General features: G+C 45.6%; 1 protein-coding gene across 2 annotated transcripts in view; it reads right to left on the bottom strand.

The window, feature by feature from the left end:
• plcd1a (phospholipase C, delta 1a) overlaps positions 1-27864 on the bottom strand; it is an 84577-nt gene that overhangs the window by 24686 nt on the left and 32027 nt on the right. For both annotated transcript variants that reach the window (XM_043690857.2, XM_043690854.2), the window contains exons 2-3: positions 19638-19802; positions 6857-7085 (exon numbers count right to left, since the gene is read on the bottom strand). In XM_043690857.2, coding sequence (XP_043546792.1) covers positions 6857-7085; positions 19638-19802 — 394 coding nt within the window. The remainder of the gene's footprint in view (positions 1-6856; positions 7086-19637; positions 19803-27864) is intronic.

Raw genomic sequence — 27864 nt, 5'->3', positions numbered from 1 at the left:
CAATATTTGAAAGACATTTGGATAGGTACATAAATAGGAAAGGTTTTAGAGGGATATGGTTTAGATTGGTGCTGGAAAAGCACAGCAGCTCAGGCAGCATCGAAGGAGCAGGAAAATCGACGTTTCGGGCAAAAGCCTTTCATCAGGAATCTTTGCCCAGGCTTTTGCCCGAAATGTCAATTTTCCTGCTCCTCGGATGCTGCCTGACCTGCTGTGCTTTTCCAGCACCACTCTAATCTAGACTCTGGTTTCCAGCATCCGCAGTCCTTGTTTTTGCCTTAGAGGGAAATGGGCCAAGTGTAGGAAAATAGGCTTAGCTCAATTTATGATACCCAGTCGGCAAAGACAGGTCGGACCGAAGGGGGTGTTTCTGTGCTGTATGACTCCATCCCTTTTAAATCTCCTGCCCCTTTACTTAAATCCATGCCCCTGCAGTCAATGGTTCCTGCAAAATGAAAGAACATTCTTCCTGCCTACTCAGCCTATGCCCCTCATACATTTTAAACATCTCAATCATGTCCCCTCTCAGTCTCTTCTGCTCCAAGGGAAGCAACCCCAGTCTCTCCAATCTTTCTTCATAACAAAGTCTCCAGCCCAGGCAAAATCCTGGTAAATCTCCTCTGTACCCTTCCCATTGCTATCACATACCTCATGGATTCCAGAACTATACACAGTCTATGTCTTAACCAATGGTTTATACAGTTTTAGCACAATCTTCCTAATCTTAAGCTCGGTGCCTTGTTTAATAAAGGCAAGTGTATCATATGTCTTTTTAACCCAATTTATCCTCTCGCCCTAATATCTTAAGGGACTGGTATACAGGCACATCAAAAAGGTCCCTGTCATCCTTGCCAACCACTCAATAATACTTTGAAATCCTCCATTAGAACACTAATTTATTAGTACCAGCTCATTAAACTCCGATGAACTGATCATTAGCTGATGATTGCCTAATGGTTCAGCCAATATGCCACACTGCAGAAAAACCAACATGACAGTATGGTACAGGACAATGCCTAGTGATTTTTTTTTTTACATCATGGTTCTGAAAGGGTTAATTAATATTGGAGCCAGCAATAAACTCCAACCAGTCTGCTGATATCATACAGTCTTAGGTGGAAAATTGCAGAGAATAGGTCTGGAACTTGAAGGAGACAGACAGATCATCTATGTCTCCCAAGTCTTCATAACAATAATCAGACTTATACCCAATTGTTAAGGTAGTTTCCCTACTTCTGTGCCAGGAAGCCAGGATCACGTGGCCCAGAGATGGCACGATATCTCTGAGCAGGTTCATTAAAAATACATATTGCTATCATGTAATAAACTATATTTTGTTCAGACAACAGCTTCAAGGATCTTGGTCAGATGGGCCCAATGGGCTGAGAAGTGGCAGAGGAGTTTAATTCAGATAAATGCGAAGTGCTACATTTTGGGAAAGCAGGCTTTTATTGGTCAGAGTATTGAGTACAGGAGTTGGGAGGTCATGTTGTGGCTGTACAGGACATTGGTTAAGCCACTGTTGGAATATTGTGCGCAATTCTGGTCTCCTTCCTGTCGGAAAAGATGTTGTGAAACTTGAAAGGGTTCAGTTACAAGGATGTTGCCAGGGTTGGAGGATCTGAGCAATAGGGAGAGGCTGAACAGGCTGGGGCTGTTTTCCCTGGAGCGGAGGCAGAGTGGTGACCTTATAGAGGTTAACAAAATTATGAGGGGCATGGATAGGATAAATAGACAAAGTCTTTTCCCTGAGGTCGGGTAGTCCAGAACTAGAGGGCATAGGTTTAGGGTGAGACGGGAAAGATATAAAAGGGACCTAAGGGGCAACATTTTCACGCAGAGGGTGGTACGTGTATGGAATGAGTTGCCAGAGAAAGTGGAGGCAGATGATACAACATTTAAGAGGCATTTGGATGGATATATGAACAGGAAGGGTTTGGAGGGATATGGGCCAGGTGCTGGCAGGTGGGACTAGATTGGGTTGGGATATCTGGTCGGCACGGACGGGTTGGACCGAAGGGTCTGTTTCCGTGCTGTACATCTCTATGACTAATTCATTTAAACTCTTGTCATTGTGCCTCTATCCTGTAAACCAAACAGACCCTTAGACCCAGCCAAGAAAAGTGAAATGGTGGCAATATTCATGTACTCAAATACCACAATTTTCTCCATCAAATCAAGGTCAGTTTGGAGATGATCACAGGTCAAGTTTGACATTTTTCAAAATAACCAGTGTACGAATGAGAAATCCTTAAAAAACAAAAGTACACAAATTCTGCTCAGTTGCAGTATTCACATGGTGGTGTAGAGAGTAAGCTGGAAGGAGTAGCGGGAGGATAAGTGGGTACAGTTCACTACTGCTAGTTCAGAGGAGAAACCTCCTGCCTCTGAAGTAAACAATTGTTTCTTTCAATATATTCTTGAAAGCTTGAGAGTACAGTGATGGGATTATTTGACTGCCAAAACAACTAGGACCTTTATTGAAGGTAGCAATCCTGAGGTGCAAAACTGACACCAGACTGCACAAGATGATATTAGCAGGGCAGAGCCTTGCATTTAAGTTGTTTGTTAAAACCAACTTCAAGGAGCAGTGGTAGTGAGGCAGAGACATCTTACGGGTATTGAAGGAGAACTCCAAAGCTCAGTGTAGGCAGCACAAGGTACAGCCACCAATGGGGTGAAGATGGGGTGGAATTGAAAGGTTCCCAACAATTGGTTGGGCAGAGAGGTAGAGCTGAAAAGCTGTTGCTGGAAAAGCGCAGCAGGTCAGGCAGCATCCAAGGAACAGGAGAATCGACGTTTCGGGCATAAGCCCTTCTTCAGGAATGAGGAAAGTGTGTCCAGCAGGCTAAGATAAAAAGGTAGGGAGGAGGGACTTGGGGGAGGGGCTTTGGAAATGCGATAGGTGGAGGGAGGTCAAGGTGAGGGTGATAGGCCGGAGTGGGGTTGGGGGCGGAGAGGTCAGGAAGATGATTGCAGGTTAGGAAGGCGGTGCTGAGTTTGAGGGATTTGACTGAGACAAGGTGGGGGGAGGGGAAATGAGGAAACTGGAGAAATCTGAGTTCATCCCTTGTGGTTAGAGGGTTCCCAGGCAGAAGATGAGGCGCTCTTCCTCCAACCGTCGTGTTGCCATGGTCTGGCAATGGAGGAGTCCAAGGACCTGCATGTCCTTGGTGGAGTGGGAGGGGGAGTTAAAGTGTTGGGCTACGGGGTGGTTGGTTTGGTTGGTCCGGGTGTCCCAGAGGTGTTCTCTGAAACGTTCCGCAAGTAGGCGGCCTGTCTCCCCAATGTAGAGGAGGCCACATCGGGTGCAGCGGATGCAATAGATGGTGTGTGTGGAGGTGCAGGTGAATTTGTGGCGGATATGGAAGTGTCCCTTGGTGCCTTGGAGGGAAGTAAGGGGGGAGGTGTGGGCGCAAGTTTGCATTTCTTGCGGTTGCAGGGGAAGGTGCCGGGAGTGGAGGTTGGGTTGGTGGGAGGTGTGGACCTGACGAGGGAGTCACGGAGGGAGGGGTCTTTTCAGAACGCTGATAGGGGAGGGGAGGGAAATATATCACTGGTGGTGGGGTCCGTTTGGAGGTGGCGGAAATGACGGCGGATGATACGTTGTACATGGAGGTTGGTGGGGTGGTAAGTGAGGACCAGTGGGGTTCTGTCCTGGTGGCAGTTGGAGAGACGGGGCTCAAGGGCAGAGGAGCGGGAAGTGGAGGAGATGCGGTGGAGGGCATCGTCGACTATGTCTGGCGGGAAATTGCGGTCCTTGAAGAAGGAGGCCATCTGGGTTGAACGGTTTTGGAACTGGTCCTCCTGGGAGCAGATGCGGCAGAGACGAAGGAATTGGGAATATGGGATGGCGTTTTTATAGGGGGCAGGGTGGGAGGAGGTGTAGTCGAGGTAGCTGTGGGAGTCGGTCGGTTTATAGTAGATGTCCGTGTCGATTCGGTCACCCGAGATAGAAATGGAAAGGTCTAGGAAGGGGAGGGAGGAGTCTGAGACGGTCCAGGTGAATTTGAGGTCGAGGTGGAAGGTGTTGGTAAAGTGGATGAACTATTCAACCTCCTCGTGGGAGCACGAGGCAGCGCCAATACAGTCATCGATGTAGCGGAGGAAAAGGTGGGGGGTGGTGCCAGTGTAGCTGCGGAAGATGGACTGTTCCACATATCCTATGAAGAGGCAGGCATAGCTGGGGCCCATGCGGGTGCCCATGGCTACTCCTTTGGTTTGGAGGAAGTGGGAGGATTGGAAAGAGAACTGGGGCGAGAGGTAGTTAAGGAGATAGGGAGGACTGTCAAGGGTTGGATGAGATAACGGAGTTCGCGGAGGGCTGTAAAGCCAGAGGGGGCTATAGAAGTCAGGGAGGGCAGAGGTGCGGCTTGGACACAAGAACACACACGAGGAGACAGTGACAAATGGACAGAGAGCCATCACAAGTCTGTGAGTACAAGGCTGAGGATTAGATTAGATTACTTACAGTGTGGAAACAGGCCCTTTGGCCCAACAAGTCCACACCGCCCCACCGAAGCGCAACCCACCCATACCCCTACATTTACCCCTTACCTAACACTACGGGCAATTTAGCATGGCCAATTCACCTGACCTGCACATCTTTGGACTGTGGGAGGAAACCCACGCAGACACGGGGAGAACGTGCAAACTCCACACAGTCAGTCGCCTGAGGCGGGTATTGAACCCGGGTCTCTGGCGCTGTGAGGCAGCAGTGCTAACCACTGTGCCACCGTGCCGCCCACAGGAGTGGACTGGACTCACTGTGCTTTAAGAAACTTGCAAGACAGTCCACACACAGCAAAGTCTTATAAACAGCAACATGATTTAAAAGTAAAACCAGGTTATCTGGTCACATGCTGCAGACTGAGAGATAAACTTTAGCTAAACACTGGAAAAATCTCCCCATACTCTTCAGAGGACTGGTGTTCTTCAGGGCAGTGGCAAGCTGGGGTTTGGAGTGGGAGTATCACCCTCTGAATCATAGGCTTGTGTTTTATCCACTAAACTGCACAAGCAGGCATCAATGAAGAGTGGCCTTACATTGAACAATACTGCTTCAGGAAGCAGAAGGGTCAGGGAAGGTTCCCGTGCTCCTATTCTTACTGCAGAGCTGTATTAGTTTGCCTGTCCCCATCCAGGCCGATTTCCTCCCTCCAGCACTTTGACCCCACACCCACACGAGTGGTATCAGACACCATGACCTCACTGTTTGCTGTTTGAAATAACAGATGTGGGAAGAAAAAAAAGAGAAGGTTCCTTTCAGGAGCCAGCACTGAAGCTCGAGCCAATTGTTCCGAGAGCAGGAAATAGCATTATCTGGTCACTGCCTTTGATTATTCAGACCAGATTCCACTTATCTGCAGGTTTGTAAAGATGGTCGAGATACCAGTTACCATGGATTATTTATTTTAAACTTGTTCTAGGGCCATATGGTTAACGTGCATCTCCAAACGAGACATGACCCCATGTGCCTGTTGCTGACTGATACAAAAGATCAGGAGCACCACATTGGATGGGTCTGTGTCTCTCTTCACGTCTGTGTCGTAAGATCTATCCTCCTCCCACATGCGGTCTTCATCCCTCAAATCATTATTACCAGTGTGTCGTTTGTGTGGCTTTTTTTGGGGCAGGTGGGGGCTTGCTTCTTACTTCCTCTAACTACCACTAAGATTGCACTTCAAAAGTTGTCCAATGGCTACAACGGGTTTCGACGATACCCGGAGGTTGAGGAAAGCACATGTAAACGCAAGCCCTCATTCTGCATTCCAACAGGGTGAGTGGAGGTGGATTCCTATTTTACTTGCTATGTCATAGCACACTATCTTCACCTGTACCCAAGTGCAAGCCTCCAAGTAAACAGATAGTGGGAAACAGATGGGTCCAACAGATGTGTGAAGCTTCCTGTTGCTGAATAGCCCACTTTCCATTCTATTGCCAAGGTGTGGCATGCAGAATGGTTGGGTGAATTTTCTCTCTCTAATCGTGCATTTTCTGTGAAGACTCACCACTTGTTTAAGCACCTGCTTGGACACAGGCAGAGATTTCAATGAGTGGCATCTGGGAAGAGGAGGGGGACACAAAAATTCATTCTTGGGAGATGGGCTACACTTGCTGGGACACTCTTCCTTAATCACCCTGCAGAAGTTGGTGGTGAGTTATCCGCTTGAACACGTGGCCAATGCTGCATATGTGGACCCACAATCCCCTGAGGGAGGGAATTCCAGAATTTTGACCCAGCGACAGTCAAAGAACAGGGCACTATATTTCCAAGACTGAATGTTGAATGACTTCACAGGGTGGCTCAGTGGTTAGCAGTGCTGCCTCACAACACCAGGGACCCAGATTAGATTCCAGCTTGGGCTACGGTCTGTGTGGAGTTTGCACATTCTCCATGTCTGTGTGGGTTTCCTACCACAATCTGAAGATGTGGGGGGTTAGCTGAATTGGCCACGCTAAATTGCCCATATTGTTCAGAGATGTGTAGGTTAGGGATAAACGTAGAGTAATAGGGGAAAGGAATGGGTTTGCATGGGATACTCAAATCAGTGTGGACTTGTTCAGCCAAAGGGCCTGTTTCCACACTAAGGACTCTATGATTTGGAGGGGAACCTGTAGGTGGTGTTGTTCCCACGTATTTGCTGTCCTTGTCCTTTTGGATGCTGGAGACCATGAGTTTTGCCAATGCTGTCAGGGAATGCTTGGTGAATTGATGTAATGTAGTGCGTCTTGTAAGTGGCACACACTGCTGGAGGAGAGAGTGAATGCATAATGCCAGTGGATAAGGGGGCATTCAAGAAGAATTTTATTTCTTTCCCCACCCCACGTACATTGGATCCCCAGAAAAGGATACTGGTCCAGACGCTCTCTCTTGTTCATCTTTGAGTCTCTTTTCTTAAGCTTGTTGAGGCCGTCAATCCAATGATTGGCTTCCTTCGCGTCACTGGCAACGAGATCCAGGTTCTTCTTCGTGCCCTTGAAGACGATGGTGAAACAGCAGGCAGCAGGGATATCCATGGCAAACTTCTGCATGCCCTCAGACTGGTGACCAGGCCGCAACTCCTGAATGTCATCAATCGAGACTGTGGGAGAACAGCAAAAAAACAGCAATCAGGTCAGAGAGGAGGCAGTGCTCAGAGTATCAACAACAGAAAAACCCACATCAATGTGTCCAGTGGATCATCAATGTGGAATACTGTGTCCAGTTCTGGTCGCCCTATTATAGGAAAGATGTGGATGCTTTGTAGAGGGTTCAGAGGAGGTTTACCAGGATGCTGCCTGGAATGGAGGGCTTATCTTACGAAGAGAGGTTGACTGAGCTCGGACTTTTTTCACTGGATAAAAGGAAGAGAGGGGACCTAATTGAGGTGTACAAGATAATGAGAGACATAGATAAAGTTGATAGCCAGAGACTTTTTTCCAGGGCAGAAATTGTTAACACGAGGGGTCATAGTTTTAAGCTGTTTGGTGGAAAGTATAGAGGGGATGTCAGAGGTGGGTTGTTTACGCAGAGTTGAGAGAGCATGGAATGCATTGCCAGCAGCAGTTGTGGAAGCAAGGTCATTGGGGACATTTAAGAGACTGCTGAACATGCATATGGTCACAGAAATTTGAGGGTTCGTACATTAGGTTTGCCTTACATGAGGATCAATGGTCGGCACAACATCATGGGCTGAAGGGCCTGTTCTGTGCTGTACTGTTCTATGTTCTAATGCACCATGTAAACATGTAACCGCTCACAGCTAAGCTGAAGTGTTCCTAAACTCTGGCCTGATGTCCCACAGTTAACCCACCCTGGCTACGGACCTTGTGTAGGAAGATGGGATTAGAAAGGATGCCTTTGGGTCAACATGGACAGGATGGATCCCTTCTGTGATGTATTATTTCTATGGTTCTACAACCTCGAAGGTCACCCAAAACTCGGCTGCCACGTCATCACCTGCACAAAGTCGTTTTCAACAATTATTTCTATTCCAGCACTGCTTCCCAGCCAAGATATTTATTGATATTAAAAGTTTTCACCAGTGTTTGCAAATCCCTCCTTAGCCTTGGCCCTTGCCATCTGAAATCTCCTCCAGTCTGACTCCATAACCCGCTGAGATTTTTGCTGTCCTCCAAATCTAGCCTTTTGTGTAAAAATAAATCACTATTATTGGTAGAGTCAGTTGCCTGAGCTCTAAGCTCTGGAATTTATCCCCTAAGCCTTCCCACTTCGACTTGGACCAAGATTTTGGTCTCTGATCCAATCTCTCTCTCTGTGGCTCTGTACTAGACTTTATTTTGTAACACCCCTGTGACGCGTCTGGAAGAGCTTGGTTACATTAAAAAGGTGCCATAAAAATACAAGTTTACTGTAGTGTTGGACGTTAGAAACTCTATTGCAATACCATGTCTGAAAGGGGTCCATCACATTTGGGACAGTGGGGTTGGCAATTTGCAGCAAGGACCTCCAGACAAGAGGTTAGACTGATACATAAATGCCTGGGTAGAAGACTATCCCCATACACCATTCTAAGCCCCAGTGTTTCTGTCAACCACTACCACCACAAACAGCGCAATTGCTGGTGGATTTCCCTATTGTTTGTGAACAGTTCAATAACTATGTTTATCTACAAAGTCAGTGACTGCCTCCAGAAAAAAATAGGAGCAGCACTGCTGCCTCAGTGCCAGGGACCTGGGTTTGGTTCCTTGGGTGACTGTCTGTGTGGGTTTCCACCCACAGTCCAAAGATGTGCAGGTTTGGTGAATTGGCCATGCTGAATATCACTACCTTCCGGAGAGAGGGAGAGAGGGAGAGAGGGAGAGAGGGAGAGAGGGAGAGAGGGAGAGAGGGAGAGAGGGAGAGAGGGAGAGAGGGAGAGAGGGAGAGAGGGAGAGAGGGAGAGAGGGAGAGAGGGAGAGAGGGAGAGAGGGAGAGAGGGAGAGAGGGAGAGAGGGAGAGAGGGAGAGAGGGGCGAGACCAGGCTGACCCCTCCAGCCCAAACCCGCAGGCCGCCGTGAGGATCCGGGTCCACAGCTAGGCCCGGGCACCTGAAGAAGTGGAACAGTCAGTGAAAGGGATGGCCAGCAGACAGGTGGCAGTGGCTGGAAGAGGGCTGGATGGAGAATGGGGAGGTACGGAACCCACGCATCCCAAGGGCCATGGTTCCAGCTTGGATACAGCGGTAATGGTTATGGCAGAGGCGGAGGCCTGTAACCGAGACCCAGGCAATGTCAAGCAGTGGCTGGAGGAGCAGAGGGGGAACAAGACGACAGATGAGCTTTATTGCAGTAAAATCTTTTATTATATTCAGTGTTTCAAGATGGCGCCAGAGTGTGGAGACATTTTGCATATAACACAAAACAACTTCATTATTTTTGTACGAGACAATAAAAATCCATATAACTCAGCTCCCAGAGATAAATAATTGGACAGGGCTCTAATGCAACTCATACTGCAAGTGTTAGAACTCTTTTACATTTTACTTGCCTTAATTACCTTCTGTTAAAATAGTCTTGGGCGATAGTTATGGGAGAAAAGGGTCCTGGTTAAGATACAGGTGGCAGTAAGAGGGTTCAAACAATATTTAAGCAATACTGAGTGTGTATGTAGGTGCATTTGCATGCACAGATGTATCACCACCTCCCCCTCCCCCAATTGCTGAGAAGCTTGCTATCAGAATGTCACAACTGACATTCAAAAGTTGTGACAGTTCAAAACAGAAGTGGGAATAATCAGGAAAGCCAGGTTTCCTGACTCAGTTTTCAAAAATAGACAGGGAGACACACACACACAGTCTGATCACAGATTGTGACAAGACCTCTCATTTCCATTGTTTGAGAACGTTTGTAGCTTTCCAGCTGTTTCACGAACAGTGAGGTGCATGCAAAATCCCTAGCTCCCCTATAACTCATTGCTTTTGGGACAACGGAGAAGTGGGAGCCCCCAAGCGGTGATGCCTATCTGGTTTCAAGACACTACAGAGGTGAACTTTCAGAAAATCTATGGAGTTTCCAGAACTTAAGGTTTAGGAAGTTAAAATCGTTCAGGACCCATGAGAAATATAAGGAAAGTACTCAAGCAGAGAATTGGGAGGGCAAAAAGGGCCAGATGACGACTTTGGCAAGTAGGGTTAAAAGAGTGGCTCAAGGTATTCTATAGAGACATTAAAAACAAGAGGTTAACGAGGGAGAAGACAGGAGCACACAAGGATAAAGGAGGGAACTTGTGGTTGGAGGCAGAGAATAAGGGGGCGATCCTAAAATGAGTACTTTGCATTGATATTCATCCAGAAGGATGTGGAGGATAGCAGCATGCTCAGACATTTTGAGATCAAGAAAAAGTGGTGTTGGATCTCTTGAAGAGCATTAAGGTGGATAGGTCCCCAGGGCCCAATTGCATCTACCCTGGATTATTGACAGAGGCAAGTGAGAAGATTGCTGGGGCCTTGACCAAGATATTTGTATCCTCGCTAGCCACTGGAGGGGTCTCGGAGGACTGGCAAGTAGCTAAAGTTGTTCCTCTGTTCAAGAAGGGAAATAGGGATAAATCCAGGAAACTACAGGCCAGTGAGTCTCTCGTCAATGGAGGGAAACTACTGGAAAGAATTCTTAGGGATGCAATTTACATACGTTTGGAAAAGCAAGGAAGTCAGTCCAGGTGTTCCCCAATAGGAAACCCTGGATGAATCAGGACATACAGAACCTGCTAAACACCAGGTGTGAGGCCTTCAGATCAGGAGACCTACTCAAATATAAGGAATCCAAGTATGACCTTCACAGAGCCATTAAGACAGCCAAGGACCAACACCGATCCAAACTAGAGACCCAGCGACTATGGCAAGGGCTGAATGACATCACAGGTTCTAAAAAGAGACAGTGCAAGATAGCAGACGATGGACACATACCTCCCAGATCATCTCAACACCTTTTATACTCGCTTTGAGCAGAATTTCGGCAGAGAGGTAACACCTACTCCGACAAGTCCTAACGAACCTATCCCAACTGTCACTGCATCAGAGGTCAGATCAGTTTTCCTCGTGTGAATCCAAGGAAAGCGATGGGAGCAGATGGAGTACCAGGTCGTGCACTCAGAGCATGCACAGATCAACTGGCAGAGGTCTTCTCAGACATCTTCAACCTCTTCCTGCAGCAGGCCACTGTCCCTGCCTGTTTCAAGAGGGCCAACGTCATCCCTGTGTCTAACAAGGCTCATGCAGCATGTCTCAATGACTACTGCCCAGTGGCCCTAACTTCAATGGTCATGAAGTGCTTTGAAAGGCTGGTCATGGCATTAGTCAACTCCAGCCTCCCCACTGCTCTTGGCCCACTCCAATTTGCCTATCGGACCAACAGATCCATGTCAGATGCCATATCACTTTCCCTTCACTCCTCCCTAGAACATCTTGACACCAAGAACAGCTACGTAAGAATCCTACTCATTGACTACACTTCAGCCTTCAACACTATTATCCCCTTGAGACTGATTACTAAACTTAGTGATCTCGGATTAAGCCTCACTCTCTGCAACTGGATCATCAATTTCCTGACCCACAGGCCACAATCAGTGAAGATTGGGGACAATATTTCATCAACACTGGAGCCCCCAGAGGTGCGTGCTCAGCCCATTATACTCGCTGTATACCGATGACTACATCGCCAAATACCAAGATTAATGCCGTTTACAGGTTTGCTGATGACACCACCATAGTCAGTCGAATTTCAGATGGCGATGAAACAGACGGGAGGTGGAAGACCTGGAAAAATGGTGCACTGAGAACAACCTAGCTCTCAATGCCGGCAAAACCAAGGAACTCATTATTGACTGTCGGCCCTCCTATACATTAACAGCACAGAGGTGGAATGAGTGGAGAGTGTCAAGCTCCTGGGAGTGGTCATCCACAACAAGCTTTCTTGGACTCTTCATGTGGACGCATTGGTTACAAAGACCCAACAACATCTCTTCTTCCTCAGGCAGCTGAGGAAATTTGGCAATTTGGCAAATACCCTTGCCAACTTTTATAGGTGCACCATCGAGAGCATTCTGTCTGGATGTATCACCACCTGGTATGGCAACTGTACCATTCAAGATCGGAGACGGTTACAGAGAGTGGTGAACTCGGCCCGGACAATCACAAAGGCCACCCTCCCATCTATAGAATCCATCTACCAGGCCCGCTGTCAAGGAAAGGCCGCCAGCATCCTCAAAGATCCATCCCACCCTGGCAATGTTTTTCTACAACCTCTACCATCGGGGAGAAGGTACAGAAGCCTGAACACACACACCAGCCGGTTTCGCAACAGTTTCTACCCTACTGCTGTTAGAATACTGAATGGACTCTCAAACTCTTAACATTCGCCTGTACCTGTGTTTTTGTTTTTGCCACTGTTTATCTATTATTTACTATCTGTTCTACTTAACTAGGTGATCTGCCTGTATTGCTCGCAAGAACAAGCGTTTCACTGTGCCTCTGTACACGGGACAATAAATTCAATTCAATTCATGGCCTAGTTAGGGAGAGTCAGCATGGCTTTGTGCAGGGCAGTTCATGTCTTACCAATCCAATTGAATTTTGAGCTGAAGGAGGTAATCGATGAGGGTAGAGAAGTGGATGTTAACATAGAACATTACAGCAAAGTACAGGCCCTTTGGCCCTCTGTATTGCACTGACCTGCAAAATTAATTTAGTGGGCGGCACGGTGGCACAAATTAGCACTGCTGCCTCAGCGCCAGAGAGCTGGGTTCAATTCCTGCCTCAGGCGACTGACCGTGTGGAGTTTTCACATTCTCCCAGTGTCTGCGTGGGTTTCCTCTGGGTGCTCCAGTTTCCTCCCACAGTCCAAAAATGTGCAGGTTAAGTGAATTGGCTATGCTAAATTGCCCGTAGTGAGTTGAAGGGGTAAATGTAGGGGAATGGGTCTGGGTGGGTTGCGCTTCGGCGGGTCGGTGTGGACTTGTTGGGCCGAAGGACCTGTTTCCACACTGTAAATAATCTAATCTAATCTGATGCCCATCTAACCTACACTGTTCCATTATTATCCAAATGTATGTCCAATGTCCACTTAAATGCCCTTTAGCATCTTCAAAACCTCAATTAAACCTCCGCTATTCTTTTAAACTGGAGTGTTTGAGCAATTTATGCCCAGTCTCCTCATTTCTGAAATCTGTCTCATGAAATCCTCCTTCTGAACTACCTCCAAAACAACAACATGCTAAACTGTACACAGCTCTCCATATGTGGTCTTATACAGTTACTTCCATCACCAAATTTGCCACGACATTCCTTTCCTGAAATAAAAATATATTGGGGACCCTTGCCGTGACGGAAATTACCCTTGCTGATTTCTCCATCAATCCCACACTACTCCCCTCCTTACACACCAGAACCCCAGCCTGACCAGGATATGGAAGGGGGACTCTACCAATAGCAGGATTTGTTGTCGATCCCTCAGAGCATTTTCAAGTGAGTGCCAATGCAGAATTCAGCATTTTGTGAAAGCTTCCAGAAGAGGGGCCTGGCCAACATTTATCTTTCTGCACACCACGAAACAATTCAGCTGGTCATCATTACAATTGCTTTTTGGGAGCTTGCTTTGTATAAATTGACTGCTGTATTTCCTTCAGTGACTACACTGACGAGGAAGCAAAGATGCTGGAGTAATATCACTCGACCAGTCCAGAGGCCCCAAACTAACCTCTGGGTACCCACATCCAAATCCCACCAAGGCAGCTGGAAGAACTTTTAATACATCTGGCATAAAGCTTTGCCACTGTTAGTTGAATAACCTTGTCTGGTTCACCAATGAAGGAAATCTGTTGTCTGACTGACTCACAACTCAACTGCTTTCTACAATGGCAGAAAACCATTAAGTCAAGGATTAAGCACAAGCAACAAATGCTGATTTTACCAATTACGGCCATATCTCATCTAGCAATAAAAAGACATGGCACTGGCTTCTAAGACTTTTATGAAGTTAAGACCGAAAGGCCTCTCCCTGTGTTCTGGGTGCTAGATGATCGAATCTTCAAGCATAGATCGAGGCCATTCAGCCCAATGCTCTGGGCTAGCTTTTCCCCATTAATTGAGCAACATTCTGGGGAGTTTAGAATAATTTGGGGATGATTTCACTGAACATAAAGAAAAACTCAGAGGCGTTGACAGAATAGATGTTGAAAAGAGGTTTCTGTTAATGGAAAAATCTCAAACCAGGGGATGTAATTACAAAATAATGGGACACATTTAAAACTGGGATACAAAGTAAATTGTAATACCTCCCAAAAGGTACTGAATGCCTCGAATTCTCTACCCAAGGATTGGAGAGGCTAGATCAAAAAGTATTTAAAGAGGTGGAGGACAAATTTTTGAAATATCAGGGAATTGAGGGCAATGTAAAGCTGGCATGGAAGGAGTTGAAGCCTGAGATAGATCAGCCATCATCTTGAGAGGCCAAATGGTCTACCCAGATTTCATATGAAACTGTTAAGAGGGGATTCACCAGGTCAATTTCTGCAACAGTGAGGTATGAGGAAAGGTTTAGCAAGTTGGGCTGTACCAAAACGATTTTTGTTTTTTTGAAAAGTATAAACTTTGAGGGAGCTCAAGGGTAGATGCCGAGAGGATGTATCCCTCAAAAGGAATCTTGATACAGAAGGCATTAGTTTAAAAACAAACATCTCCCATTTAAGAGAGATGGAGGAGCATTTTTTCATTCAGGCGTCAATAGTCTGGAATTCTCTTTCTGGATTTAGGTAGATTTTTGATCTATAATGGAGTAAAGGGTTTATTGGGAGGGGTTGGGGTGGCCATTGGGGAAGATGGCCACTGACAGGAAGGTGGAGGAGAGGATACAGATCAGCCAGTGAATGCAGAGCAGACCCGAGGAGCAGAATGGCGTACTCTTATTTTAAAATTTGAGCAGTTAAGAGTCGAATACATTAGAGTCTGAAGTCACACCTAGATCAGTTAAGAAAGTACAGCAGATTCCCTTCCCTAAAAAGGTCATTACTGAACCAGATGAGTTTTTACGAACATCGTTACATAGGCTGGCTTTTTATTAACTTCAAAATTTCACCCACGTGATGGGGTTCAACCCATATTCCCAAAGCATTAGTCTTCAGTTGTACGCTATCACCTCTACCATCAAAGCTGGGCACTTTCCTACCTACACCCACCCCACCAGGGTTTCAACTCCCTTATTAATGAGATGTGGCTGTCACTGGCTGGTCCAGCATTTATTGCCCGCTGTCCTGGAGAAGGCGATGGTGAGCTGACGTTTTGACCCACTGCAGTACTTGGGACAATGCTCGAGTCAAGCTTGAGTGTTGTGGGAGCTACATCCACCCAGGCAAGTGGGGAGATTTTATCATACTTCTGAGTTGTCTCTTGTAGATGGTGGACAGGCTTTAGGAAGTCAGGAGGGGAGTTTCTTGCTGCAGGATTCCTAGTCTCTGATCTACTCTTTAGCCACAGGATGTGCATGGTTCATCCAGTTTAATTTCTGGTCAATCAAAACTCCTAGGATATTAATGGTGGTAATTCAATAATGGTAACACCATTAAAAAGACAAATGATTAGATTCTATGTTCTTAAGATGGGCGTTGCCTAGCACTTGCGTTACATGAATCTCACTTGCCACCTTCAGCCCACACCTGAATATTATCCAGATCTTGCTGCCCTTAGGCAGCTTCAGACTCCGAGGAATCATTAACAGCACTGCATAACATACAATCAAACATCCCCACTTCTGATGTCACATTGGAAGGAAGGTCATTGATGAAGCAGTTGACGAGGGTTGGACCTATGACACAACCTGGAGGAACACCTACAGAGATGCCACGGGGTTCAGATGGTTGCACTCTAACAACCACCATATTTCCCCTACACCAGATATGACTCCAACCAGCAGACAGAGTTCTTCTCCCTCCTCTCTTTCCCCCCACAAAATCCAATTCCCACTATCTCCAGTTTTGTCAGGACTCCTTGGTGCCAAGCTCCCTCAAAATGCTGCCTTGATGTCAAAGGAAGTCACACTCAGCTCTGCACCAAGGTTGTAACGAGGTCAGGAACAGAGTGAAACTGGTGGAACCCGAACAGAGTGTCAATAAGCTGATTGTTCCTTTCCAAGCACAGATTGATCATTGTATCAATATTCCTATTGTCACTTTGTTGATGATCGGGTCTATCAATAGGATGGCAATTAGGCAGGTTGGATTATTTAGTTTGATGCACACAAGTCATACATGGACAGTTATCTACATTGCCAGGTAGATGCCAGTGTTTTAGACACATTTGTAGCACGAAAGAAGGCCGTTCACTGAAGGTAGCAGAATAGGTAAATAAGATGGTTAAGGCAGCATATGGTTACTTGTATTCACTGTCTCGACTAATAAAGGAAACAGCAAGGAGATTATGCTGAGATTACCACATTATAAAAAGGATAAGGAGGATGCTGCCTGGTTTGGAGGGTCTGAACTATGAGCAAAGATTGAATTCGCTGGTGTTAATTGGAGCAGAGCAAGCTGGAAGGTGACTTGATAGAGGTGTACAAGATTGAGCAGCATAGATGGACTCGACAGGGAGACACTTCTTCCATTTGTACAGGGGCCAATAACCAGGAGCTACAGAGAAAGACGCTAAGAAGTCCTTTCTTCCCCCCTCCCCCAACCTTCCCCAGTCAGAAGGTGGTGGGAGTCTTCAACTCACTGCTTGGAAAAGGTGGTTGTCAGGAACTCTTTCCATTTACGCAGTATTTTATATACTCGTGTTGCCATAGCCTCCTGGGTTATGGAAAATGGGATTAGTGCAGTCAGATCTTTGTTAACTTGTGGGGAAGAGATGGGTCCTCCTTTTTGCTTTCACTGCTTCAGGGAAAATAGCCCCAGTCTCAAGAGTTAAAATACTTTGAGGGAAGTTCTCGCTATTTCTCAAAGGCTAACCTTTACGATTTGCGGGTCTTCATTTCCAGCCCAGTGTGGTGCTGCTTGTGGATTTTGGGAAGGAGATAGGAGTGAGTTGTGCAGGGTTGAGTATCTGTTGGCTTGAAGGTAGAGGGTGGGGAGGGGGGAGAAATGACCCCTGGTCCCACAGCACATTCCCCTCCAACTGTTAAAAGGTGTAACACCTACTCCTTTATTTCCTTTCTCTTCAGTATCCAAGGCCCCAAACATACCTCACAATGCGGTCTCGTCTGCATTGGGGAAACAAAACAGAATGGGTGACTGCTTTGCAGAACACCTACGTTTGGTTTGGTAAAAAAGACAGAACTTCCAGTTGCCTGTCAAGTCAACACCACTCTGTTCCCTGGCCAGCTGCAGTGCTCCAGAGAAACTCAGTGCAAGCTGGAAGAATAGCACCCCATTTTCCACTTAGAAATTCTACAGTCTTCTGGACTCATTCTCTAATTCAGCAATTTTCAGACTTGAACTCTCATATCCTTAACCCCAACTACTACACACCAGGCCTTATCACATGGTCTGCTATAACACACCACCCATTTGTTAGCCACTGCCAGTCCCCATTAAGGGTTTTCATCCTCCTAGCCTGATCACTGTCCACTCTTACTTGTCCAACTGTCCTTTTCTCTTTTTGGACTCTACCTTCCACCTATCATTTACTCCTTATCCCCTCCCCCCCACCGTATCTTCTCCATTAAAACTGATATTTTCCTCGCTGCCATCCGTTCTGAGGAAGGGTCACTGGACCCAAACATGAACTTTGCTTTCTCTCCACAGCTACTGCCAGACCTGCTGAGCTTTTTCCACCAATTTCTATTTTTATCTCTGATTTCCAGCATCTGCAGTTCTTTCGGTTTCTTATTTCAAATAATTCAGCATTCTCCCATTTTGTAGCCACTCCATTCTCCCACCTACCAGTCAACCGTTCTCCTCTAGTAAATTGTCTGCTGCAACCTCCCGCTTCAGTCCACAACAGTGACCACAGAAGAGAAGCAGCACCTTATAAAAACATGTAGGGGAGACGCTTTTCCTGATTTGTCACCCCAGTGATTAACTTTTCAGGGGGAGATTGCCCACCACATCCATATATTTTGAAAGCTTCCCAGTATTCTCTCTCTATCCCACTTCTGGAAGCCCCCTCCCCCTGCACCCAGCTGGCTTAAAACGTGAAACCTAATAAAAGGCGAGAGGAACTGTGAAACACGAGACAATATACAAAATCTCAAATGGATTTATGCAATGATGCAGCTCAATGCTGATCCTCTTGAACGATCTGATCAGAGGGTTGAAGGGTGATTTAAGGAGAGTTGTAAATCCCAAGTTTATCAAAGGCTGCTTTGTTATATTAAAAGGAGTGCCTTGTAATTGCCAGTCATAATCAACTGTCTTTTGGTGTTTACTTAATTACTCAGCCTCATCACCATTTGCCGCTCCTGCTGCCCATGTGAGGGCTTATCATCACATTCCTAAGGCACAGAATCATCATCTCCATCACCCCCCCCCTCCAGTGTTTTGGGCAAAATGGTGACACAAAGGTCAATGAGCCATCCAAACCGCAGGGTGCTCACACGATCCTGGCCCCATCACATTCTGAAGCTCCCCACTGGCTGTGCCCTGGGTGAAGCACAGAAGCCCATTTTATCGGAGCCAGGCTGGAGCGGTGTGGATATGGAGAGGCCTTGTGTGTGTACAGTTCCTGTGCAGGAAGCTCTGATGGGAGAGAGATGGCCACCATTTCAACAACGTGTACCTATACAAAGGTAACAAAATATCCTAGAACATCCCACGTGACCGTTATAAAACAAAATGATATGTTAAAAATATCCACTGATGGCAGAGTTTTGATGCTTCCAGTTCCCTCCCCTCTGGCTTTAAACAGCTTTGTGAAGGAAGACAGACACAAATTTTCATAACCTTCTCTGGGAACAGAAGACAAAAAAGATGTTTCACTCCTGAACATCTGACTTTTAATTTTAAAAGGTATACAGGTCATTCTGTTATAGCATGTGTTTTGTTAACACAAATGCATCATAACACAATTGACAAATTGGGAATACTGTCTCTAAAGTATGAAAGTTTTAAAGCTTGTAGTGGTTATGACACAATTCCAGCTCCATTAGATTAAATGGTGCTACTATTTCACAAATGTTTTTATAATACGGGATTGCACAAGAACAGAATTACCAGGTTATAGAAGAACTGATTCAGATTGTTCCAGATTTCCATGCCTCTATGAATGTTACACATAAATGTTTTTCAAAAAGTGATTTCCCCCTTACTGACCTGTAGTCAAATAGCTATCAACTCTTCTTTTTTTTAGATTAGATTAGATTAGATTAGATTAGATTACTTACAGTGTGGAAACAGGCCCTTCGGCCCAACAAGTCCACACCGCCCCGCCGAAGCGCAACCCACCCATACCCTACCCCTACCCCTACATTTACCCCTTACCTAACACTACGGGCAATTTAGCATGGCCAATTCACCTGACCTGCACATCTTTGGACTGTGGGAGGAAACCGGAGTACCCGGAAGAAACCCACGCAGACACGGGGAGAACGTGCAAACTCCACACAGTCAGTCGCCTGAGGTGGGAATTGAACCCGGGTCTCTGGCGCTGTGAGGCAGCAGTGCTAACCACTGTGCCAAAAGAAATTAAAAGTAAAAAGGTTTAATGTTAAAGCTTGAAGGTTAGACTCACAGATTTGGGTCCTGGCTGACTTCAGGAGTTTTTGCGAGTCGTACCACACTGTTCGACAGTCCTCGAGCAGCTTGTAAAAACGGGGCTTCATCCAGGTGCTGGATTTGATCTTCTGTAGGTTGCTGCCTTTCAGCATGGCATTCAGGTCATCGTCGTTGATAAAGCCTTGTGATGTAAAAGAAAATTCAACGTCAAAAATGCAATGAGGGAAGTTGGGGGGTGGGGGGGGGGGGGGGGTAGGGTGCTTTAAGGTGGAAGACAGATGAGGGCAGTGCAATAGCAGGGGTATTAGGGCTTTCAGCCCCTCAAGCCTGATTGCCTTTCAGTAATATTATGATTGATCTGATTCCTGCTTTTATCTCCACTTTCCTGTCTAACCACTGCAATAGCTGTTCATTCTCTTGCCAAAAACTTAGCTCCTCCTTAAAAGATTAGATGACAGATCACTGATCATGAAGGAATGTCAATATTTCCACAGTCAGATGGTGTGTGCGCTAGAGGGGAATATGCAAGCAGTGGCGTTCCCATGTATCTGCGCTTGTCTTTCTAGATAAAAGAGTCACTGGTTTGGGACTTTATGGAGTGCCCTAAAAAGGACTCTTGGTGCGTTGCTTTAGTTTATCTTGCAGACAGTGCACGTTACAGCCCCAGTCTACCATTGGAAGAGAAAAGCATGAATTTGTCATCATATGGTTGGAATGTCAAACAAGTAATCTGTCACTTCCTTATGAAGGGCTTTTGCCTAAAACGTCGATTTTCCTGCTCCTCGGATGCTGCCCGACCTGCTGTGCTTTTCCAGCACCACTCTCACCTTGGCTCTAATCTCCAGCATCTGCAGTACCCACTTCTGCCAACCAACTGGGCTGCTTTACTCAGGATGGTTTTTGAACTTAGGAGGGCTGCTGGAGTTACAGCCACCAGTCAAGTGGAAATCGGGCAGGACAGAAAAACACATCGAGAGTGAAGCATTACAGATAAAGTACTGCAGCAGAGGCAAAATTACTTGAGAATCAATTCATTGCTGGGGGACTTTTACACAAAGGGTAGTCATAATCTAAAACCTTAGTATTTAAGATTTTTGCCTGATCGGGATATTCTGGAAAACGGAAGCTGACTTACAGAAGGAGAGATGACTACGACTGAGTGAAGATTTCTTGTTCCTATTTAATCTCTCGCTGAATAGACACAGCAAATCTTGTACTGTACAGTTAAACCTAAATTTACAGCATCAAAACCAAGACCAAAAACAAAGTCAAAAAGTGCAGTTTATTTTAGGAGTATTTCAGAAGTGAGCCCACCACAACCTTCGTGACTGGACAATTAGAAATGGGCAATAAATGTTGCCTAGTCTGTGAGCAAATAAAAAAAAAAGTGTAGCATTAGAAAATATGTGTCCCTTGATGGTATGTTTATTAAAATCACGAGTGCCTTACACTCCAGACACACTCCATATCTTATAGTAGCACAGTCAAATCTTAACTTGTGATCATTTTATACTCTTCATCTCAAACAAGGTCAATGGAACACACTACTTCAGCAAAAGCAAGTGCAAACATTCGCTGGGACACTAACAAGAGTAACTTGCACTTAGTGGCTTAACACTTTAGCATCGGAGTCAGTCGCTGGGAATCTGTTCAGCAAGAGATTGACATTCAGTCATGTAAGCGAAAATGATTAGTGAGGGGAGCAGAAAGAGGTGAAATAGAAAAATATCAGGAGGACCTAGAATAAACTACGAACAGCTTACTTCTATTATCCACTTTGGTGGCAAGAACAGGAAGGTAGATTACTACCTCAATGGAATCAATTTAGGTAAAGGGGCAGTACAGAGACATCTGGGTGTTCTTGTACACCAGTCAATGAAGACAAGCATGCAGGTACAGCAGATAGTGAAGAAGGCTAATAGCATGCTGGCCTTCATAACAAGAGAAATTGAGTATAGAAGCAAAGAGGTGCTTCTGCAGCTGTACAGGGCCCTGGGTGAGACCACACCTGGAGTACTGTGTACAGTTCTGGTCTCCAAATTTGAGGAAAGACATTCTGGCTATTGAGGGAGTGCAGCGCATGTTCACGAGGTCAATTCCTGGAATGGCGGATTACCTTACACTGAAAGACTGAAGCGACTGGGCTTGTATACTCTTGAGTTTAGAAGACTGAGAGGGGATCTGATTGAGACATAAGATTATGAAAGGATTGGACACTTTGGCAGCAGGAAACATGTTTCCGCTGATGGGTGAGTGCCGAACCAGAGGACACAGCTTAAGAATACGGGGTAGACCATTTAGGACAGAGATGAGGAGAAACGTCTTCACCCAGAGAGTGGTGGCTGTGTGGAATGCTCTGGCTCAGAGGGCAGTGGAGGCCCACTCTCTGGATTCATTTAAGAAAGAGTTGGATAGAGCTCTCAAAGATAGTGGAATCAAGGGTTATGGAGATAAGGCAGGAACAGGATACTGATTAAGGATGATCAGCCATGTTCATATTGAATGGCAGTGCAGGCTTGAAGGGCTGAATGGCCTACTCCTGCACCTATTGTCTATAGTTCAGAATGTGAAGATTCTCATCTTGCACTCATCAGGACAAATACTAGAATGCTACATTCCAAAGAATCACAACAAGTTGTACAATTGGAAAGTCAACTGATTACTTGAGCCATGGAGACAGTAACAGGAATCTAGCAGCTGCTCAAAGTCCCAGCTAACTAAAAACAAAAAAAATGCAAGAATTGAACATGCTCCTTTTTCATGCAGGGGCCAGGTCCCTGCGTAAGAACATAACCCATTTAAATGTAAACAGGCCACAGATTGGCTGATCAAATCAAACAAGATGTTCCTTCTTTTTCTTGTAACTCGGCAGATTACAGACCAGTCCATGCTTGCAAAACCCAAAGCATCTGTCAGACCTGATTCTGTGATAAGTTTGTTCAGTACGTGCTGCCTACTGTGCGCTAATGGATACACTAACAACAGATTTGAGATCAGCCACGTTCAAACTGGTTCATTTACACTTGCACTGGAAATAATAATATGTTCAATTCTTGCACTTTGAACATTCTAGAAGCTTGGGCAGCCTCTAGTTTCACATGGCAACAACTTGGCTCTTCAGAGCTGTGCAAATTTGCCAAATCAGCACCTTTTGTCCTGTCATATAAAAGGTTGTGATAGCTTGAAAATTTGACACTCCTGCATTTCCCCTGAAGTACACAAGATGGAAAGAGTTGAGTGTGGGGTGCTGGAAAATCACAGCAGGTCAGGCAGCATCTAAGGAGCAGGAGAATCGATGCTTCTCATCAGGAATTCCTGATTAAGGGCTTTTGCCAGAAACGTCGATTCTCCTGCTCCTCTGATGCTGCCTGTCCTGCTGTGTTTTTCCAGCACCACACAACTCTGATCTTCAGCATCGGCAGTCCTCACTTTCGCCTACAAAGATGAAAAGATTCAGCAACATGTTTGTCGTGTTGACTATTGCTGGAGATTTAGCATATGCCATCCAAACACTTATTTGAATTTGTCCACCTTCATGTCAGTAATAAAGTGTCTGTGGTTGCACATCTAATTCTGTATAAAACATCCTGATAGGTGTGCTCACACATAATAATGTATTAAAAATACAATCTTCACATACCAACTGTGCTTGCATTTATTCTCCCTTACAAACACAGATCTATTTACATAATCAGGATTAACATGGCTTTTGTTTACCTGGATCTTTCCTGTTGCTCTCTGACATAGAATTCCAATCTTCGTTCTCCTTTACCAGATCAATTGGTTTTGTTTTCCAATTTCTCAATTTTGGACTTCCAGCAGTGGTCTTCATTTTCCCTGCCCTGGTCATCTGTCTCCTGCCCCTTGGCACTCCTCTTCGACTCCTCACATCTCGTCTCCTGTCATTTGATTTCTCATGGCTACTCCTCACAGCCCCACTCCCAATACCGGGTTCCTTTCTTCCATTCTTCATAACCCAACTTCTATCTTTCACATTCTGCTCTCTGACTTGTGTATCTTGCCTCCCAGCTCTCAGAACACATTGTTCATCTCCAAAATCTTGACTCCCAATCCCTGACCCCGTGCACTCAATACCAGGATCCACACTTTCAACTCTGGGATCCAGACAGTCAACTCCTGTCCCTAGACTCCCAGTTCCTGGCTCCCCACCCACTAGCTCCAGCTCCCTACACACAACCTTTGGGGTTGGAGACCCAAGATTTGAGCCTGTACCTGGAGTCGCTAGGCCGTGAGCACAAAGCTCTGAGCTCCTAGCTAGAGAGTCTGGGCCCTCACCCCCAAGCTCAGCGTCCTTACCCAGAGCCTCTGGGACCCTAACCCCAAGATCTGTACATCTATCTAGAGTATTTTGGTCCCCAGCCCCAAGCTTTGGGCTCCTAACTACTGTATCTAGGTCCTCATCCACTGAATCCAGGTTCCCAGCTCCAGACCCTAAGCCCTTACCTAATAACACCAGATCTCCAGCCCCAGGCTTTGGGCTCCTGTTTACCGACTCTGAATCCCCAGCCTCAGACTCCAGACTTTCAACTTTTGGCCCCAGACTTTCAACTCCTGACACCAGGCTCCCAAGTCCACGATCTAAACTCCCATCTCCAAGCTCTAGGTTTACAGGCCTCCAAGCCTTCCCACCAACATTGGTCTGCCTTATGCCATCTTTAGACGATGATCCATCAATCTCAGCCTCTGCTCCCCCCTTGATGGAAGAGGAGGTCCCGCTTTCTGACTCCGCACTCTCGCTGTCGGAATCTGTTCTGGAGTGGACCCACCAGCCGAGGAGGATAGAGAGTCCACTCACTGCCAGGCTGAGGAGCAGCAGCATGAAGATGACGAAGTCCATTGGTCAGATACTTGGCTGCCCATCTGTCCCTAGGGAGAACGGTCACAACGCAAAACTGGTACTCCAGGAAAATAGATAAAAATATCACTCTCAGGTGGCAGGGGAGGGACAGGAAGCTGGGGTTTGCGCTTCAATCAGGGAACAGTCCAATCCAAAAGCTATTCCTTCAAATATTTGAAAAACACAAAGTAGAATGCATTTGCCATTTTAGTTTCATCGTTGATCAAAGAGGCTTTTTTTGCAAGCATCTCTTACTCAACAGACACAAACCTGAGGCAACACAGAATCCTATCCTAAACTTGCAGTCCAAAACAAACAAGCAGTGAGGAAACTCTACGAGTATTGGGGGCTGTTTGGGATTGAAGCAGCCACAGTTGCCAAATGAATCATCAACGGAGGCAGAGCCAAGGGCATATGGTGAACAAATGTAGAAAGGTCTACATAAAAATTGAGAGCTAGCATTAGACTAGATTGATTCCCAGGGTGAGTAGGTTGCCCTATGAGGCGAGATAGAGTAGAACAGGGCTCTACGCTCTGGAGTTGAGGAACACACATGGCAATGTATTAAAAAAATTGAGAGCTTGGCAGGGCAGATGCTATAGAGGCTGTTTTCCTCAGCTGGAGAATTGGGTGAGGTGGCAAGCAGTTACACCTACAAAATAATGGGTTGGTTAGATTAGATTTCTTACAATGTGGAAACAGGCCCTTCAGCCCAACAAGTCCACACTGACCTGCCGAAGCGCAACCCACCCAGACCCATTCCCTTACATTTACCCCTTCACCTAACACTACGGGCAATTTAGCATGGCCAATTCACCTAACCTGCACATTTGTTTTGGATTGTGGGAGGAAACCGGAGCACCCGGAGGAAACCCACACGGACACTGGGAGAATGTGCAAACTCCACACAGACGGTCGCCTGAGGCGGGAATTGAACCCAGGTCTCTGGCTCTGTGAGGCAGAGTCACTGTGGCACCGTGTCGTCCATTGTTTGGTGTGAGAAATTTCTTCTTTGGAATTCTCTACCTCAGTGCAACGTGAATGCTTGGTATTCAAAATCGAAATCAACGGAGTTTTGGTCACTTTGGGAATTAAGGAAAGGGTGGATAGGGAAAGAACATAAATATTAATTGGGAACAGAAGTAAACCGCCTAGCTACTAGAGCCTACTGCACTACTCAAGAGGATAATGGCTATTCTGGTTCCTCCATATTGTCACTGACCCCTGCTAACCTGTTATTATTGAGTAGGGTCTGGCAGGGATGCCGGAGGCTGAATGAAATTGGAAACAGATGGTCATATGTTAAAGGGTAATTTGGTGAAAACTTGACTGAGTGTATGAGGAACAAATAAGTGGAGTTGGAGTTGGTGCTGTGACAGACTGACCTGAAAAGTTCACCCATGGACTCTTAACTAATATTTTACCCCCTTGCTTAATCTACTTCTATCTTAAAAACAACGTCTGCTCTCACTGCCTCTTGAGGAAGAGTTCCAAAGATGCAGGACTCAATTCTCATCTTGATCTTAAATGGGTGGACCTTATTTTTACAGCGGTGATCACTAGTTCGATATTCTCCGACAAAAGGAAACATCCTCTCCACGATTTTCGTGGCCCCTCTAGACCTGTATTTCAATTAACTCGCCTCTCACTCATTTAAATGCTAGTGGATAGAAGCCTAGTCTGTCCAACCTTTCCTTCTCAGGCAACCCACTTAATCCAGTTAGGTTGAATAAACTTTCTAATGTATTTACATTCTTCCTTAAATATGATGATAATCTGTACAGTACACTGCTCCAGATGTAGTCTCACCAATACCCTAGATAGTGGAAGTATAACCTCCCCATTTTACATTCAAATCCCCTCACAATAACCAAAAACATTTTATCAACTTGACCTGATTTCTAGCTGCATTTGCATGTTAGCATTTTCCAATACCTCACTGCTTTAGATACAATGCTTTTTTTTCCAATATCTCATTTTCACACATTATACTCCGGATGGCACATAACCTCATAACCCATCCCTTTATAGGGTCCTTTTGCCAAGTTCACAACTTCCTTTTCTACGTATCTTTGTGTCATCAGCAAACTTGGCAACCATTCCTCTCTCGTTTCATGCAAGTCATTTATATAAATTGTAAAATGTTGAGGCTCCAGCAATGATCAGTGTATCACACCAAAACATGCCAACTAGAAAACTATGACTCACTTATACCTCTGTCTCATGTTAGCAACTCAAGCTCCTATCTATGGCAATGTGTTACGCCCTAAACCATGAGATTTCAGTTTCGGCAATGACATTTGATGTGACACTTTATCAAATGCCTTCAAGAAATCCAAGCATATCTAAATCAAAATATATGGTAAAATATGACTTTCCCTTTCACAAAACCATGTCAATATAGCCTTATTACCTTGAATGTCTCTGAAGTGCTCTTTTAATAATAGTTTCTATGTTTTTAGAAATGTAATGTTTTTAATAATAGCTTCCAACATTTTCCCTGTGACAGATATTAAACCAACAGGCCTGCAGTTTCTGTCTCCTGCTTTTTTTGAAGGTAGGAGTTATTCACTATGTTCCAATCAAATGGAATCTTCCAACTCTTGTTCGGAAGAGTCATATCAGACTCTACGTTTATTCAGTTTCTCTTTTCACAGAGGCTGCCAAACCTGCAAAGTTTCTCCAGCATTTTATGTTTGTTTCAGATTTCCAGCAGTATTTCACTTTTGTGGGGGGTGTCTGGAATCACTTGTAGGCCAAACCAGATGACAGCGGCAAATTTCATTCTTAATTTACTATTAACAGTCATCAGATGGATTCGTATGACAATCAATGACAATTTCATGGGTAGCTTTCAATTCCAGATTTTATTATTTTAAAATTCCACCAGCTGCTGTGGTGGGTGTGGGAATCAGCGACAGGCTCTGGGGGTTTCAGAGCAGTACCAAGGAGGTGAATAGCTCAATTGGCTTGATGACTGGTTTGCGACGCAGTCTGATGCCAACAGCACAGATTCAAATCCTCAGCCAGCTGAGGTTACCATGAATCCTGCCTTCTCAACTTCACCCAAGGCATGGTGGCCTTCAGGTTAAACTCACCACAATTGTCTCTCTCTAATAAGAGGGCAGCCCTGTTGTCCTCTGAAACTATGGTGATGTTTAACCTTAATTGCAGTGTTGAGTGATGAGACAGAGAATTTGGTTCTCCTGGCTCATTGAGAGCAGACCACACCCTAGGCAGCTCCACATTAATGAAGTGAGTTCATCACAACTACCAAGTGCGATCCTAGAATGGAAGAGACACTTGCGTTTACCCATGGACATTGGGTAAATGCTCTCATAAAAAGTAGGCAAATTCAAAGTCAATGGATAGTACAAAACTAGAG

This window comes from Chiloscyllium plagiosum, unplaced genomic scaffold (assembly GCF_037043375.1).
Source record: "Chiloscyllium plagiosum isolate Xiang-an unplaced genomic scaffold, Cpla_swu_hap1 HiC_scaffold_5, whole genome shotgun sequence".
NCBI classification, from domain to species: Eukaryota; Metazoa; Chordata; class Chondrichthyes; order Orectolobiformes; family Hemiscylliidae; genus Chiloscyllium; species Chiloscyllium plagiosum.
This window is presented reverse-complemented; position numbering and strand designations above follow the sequence as displayed.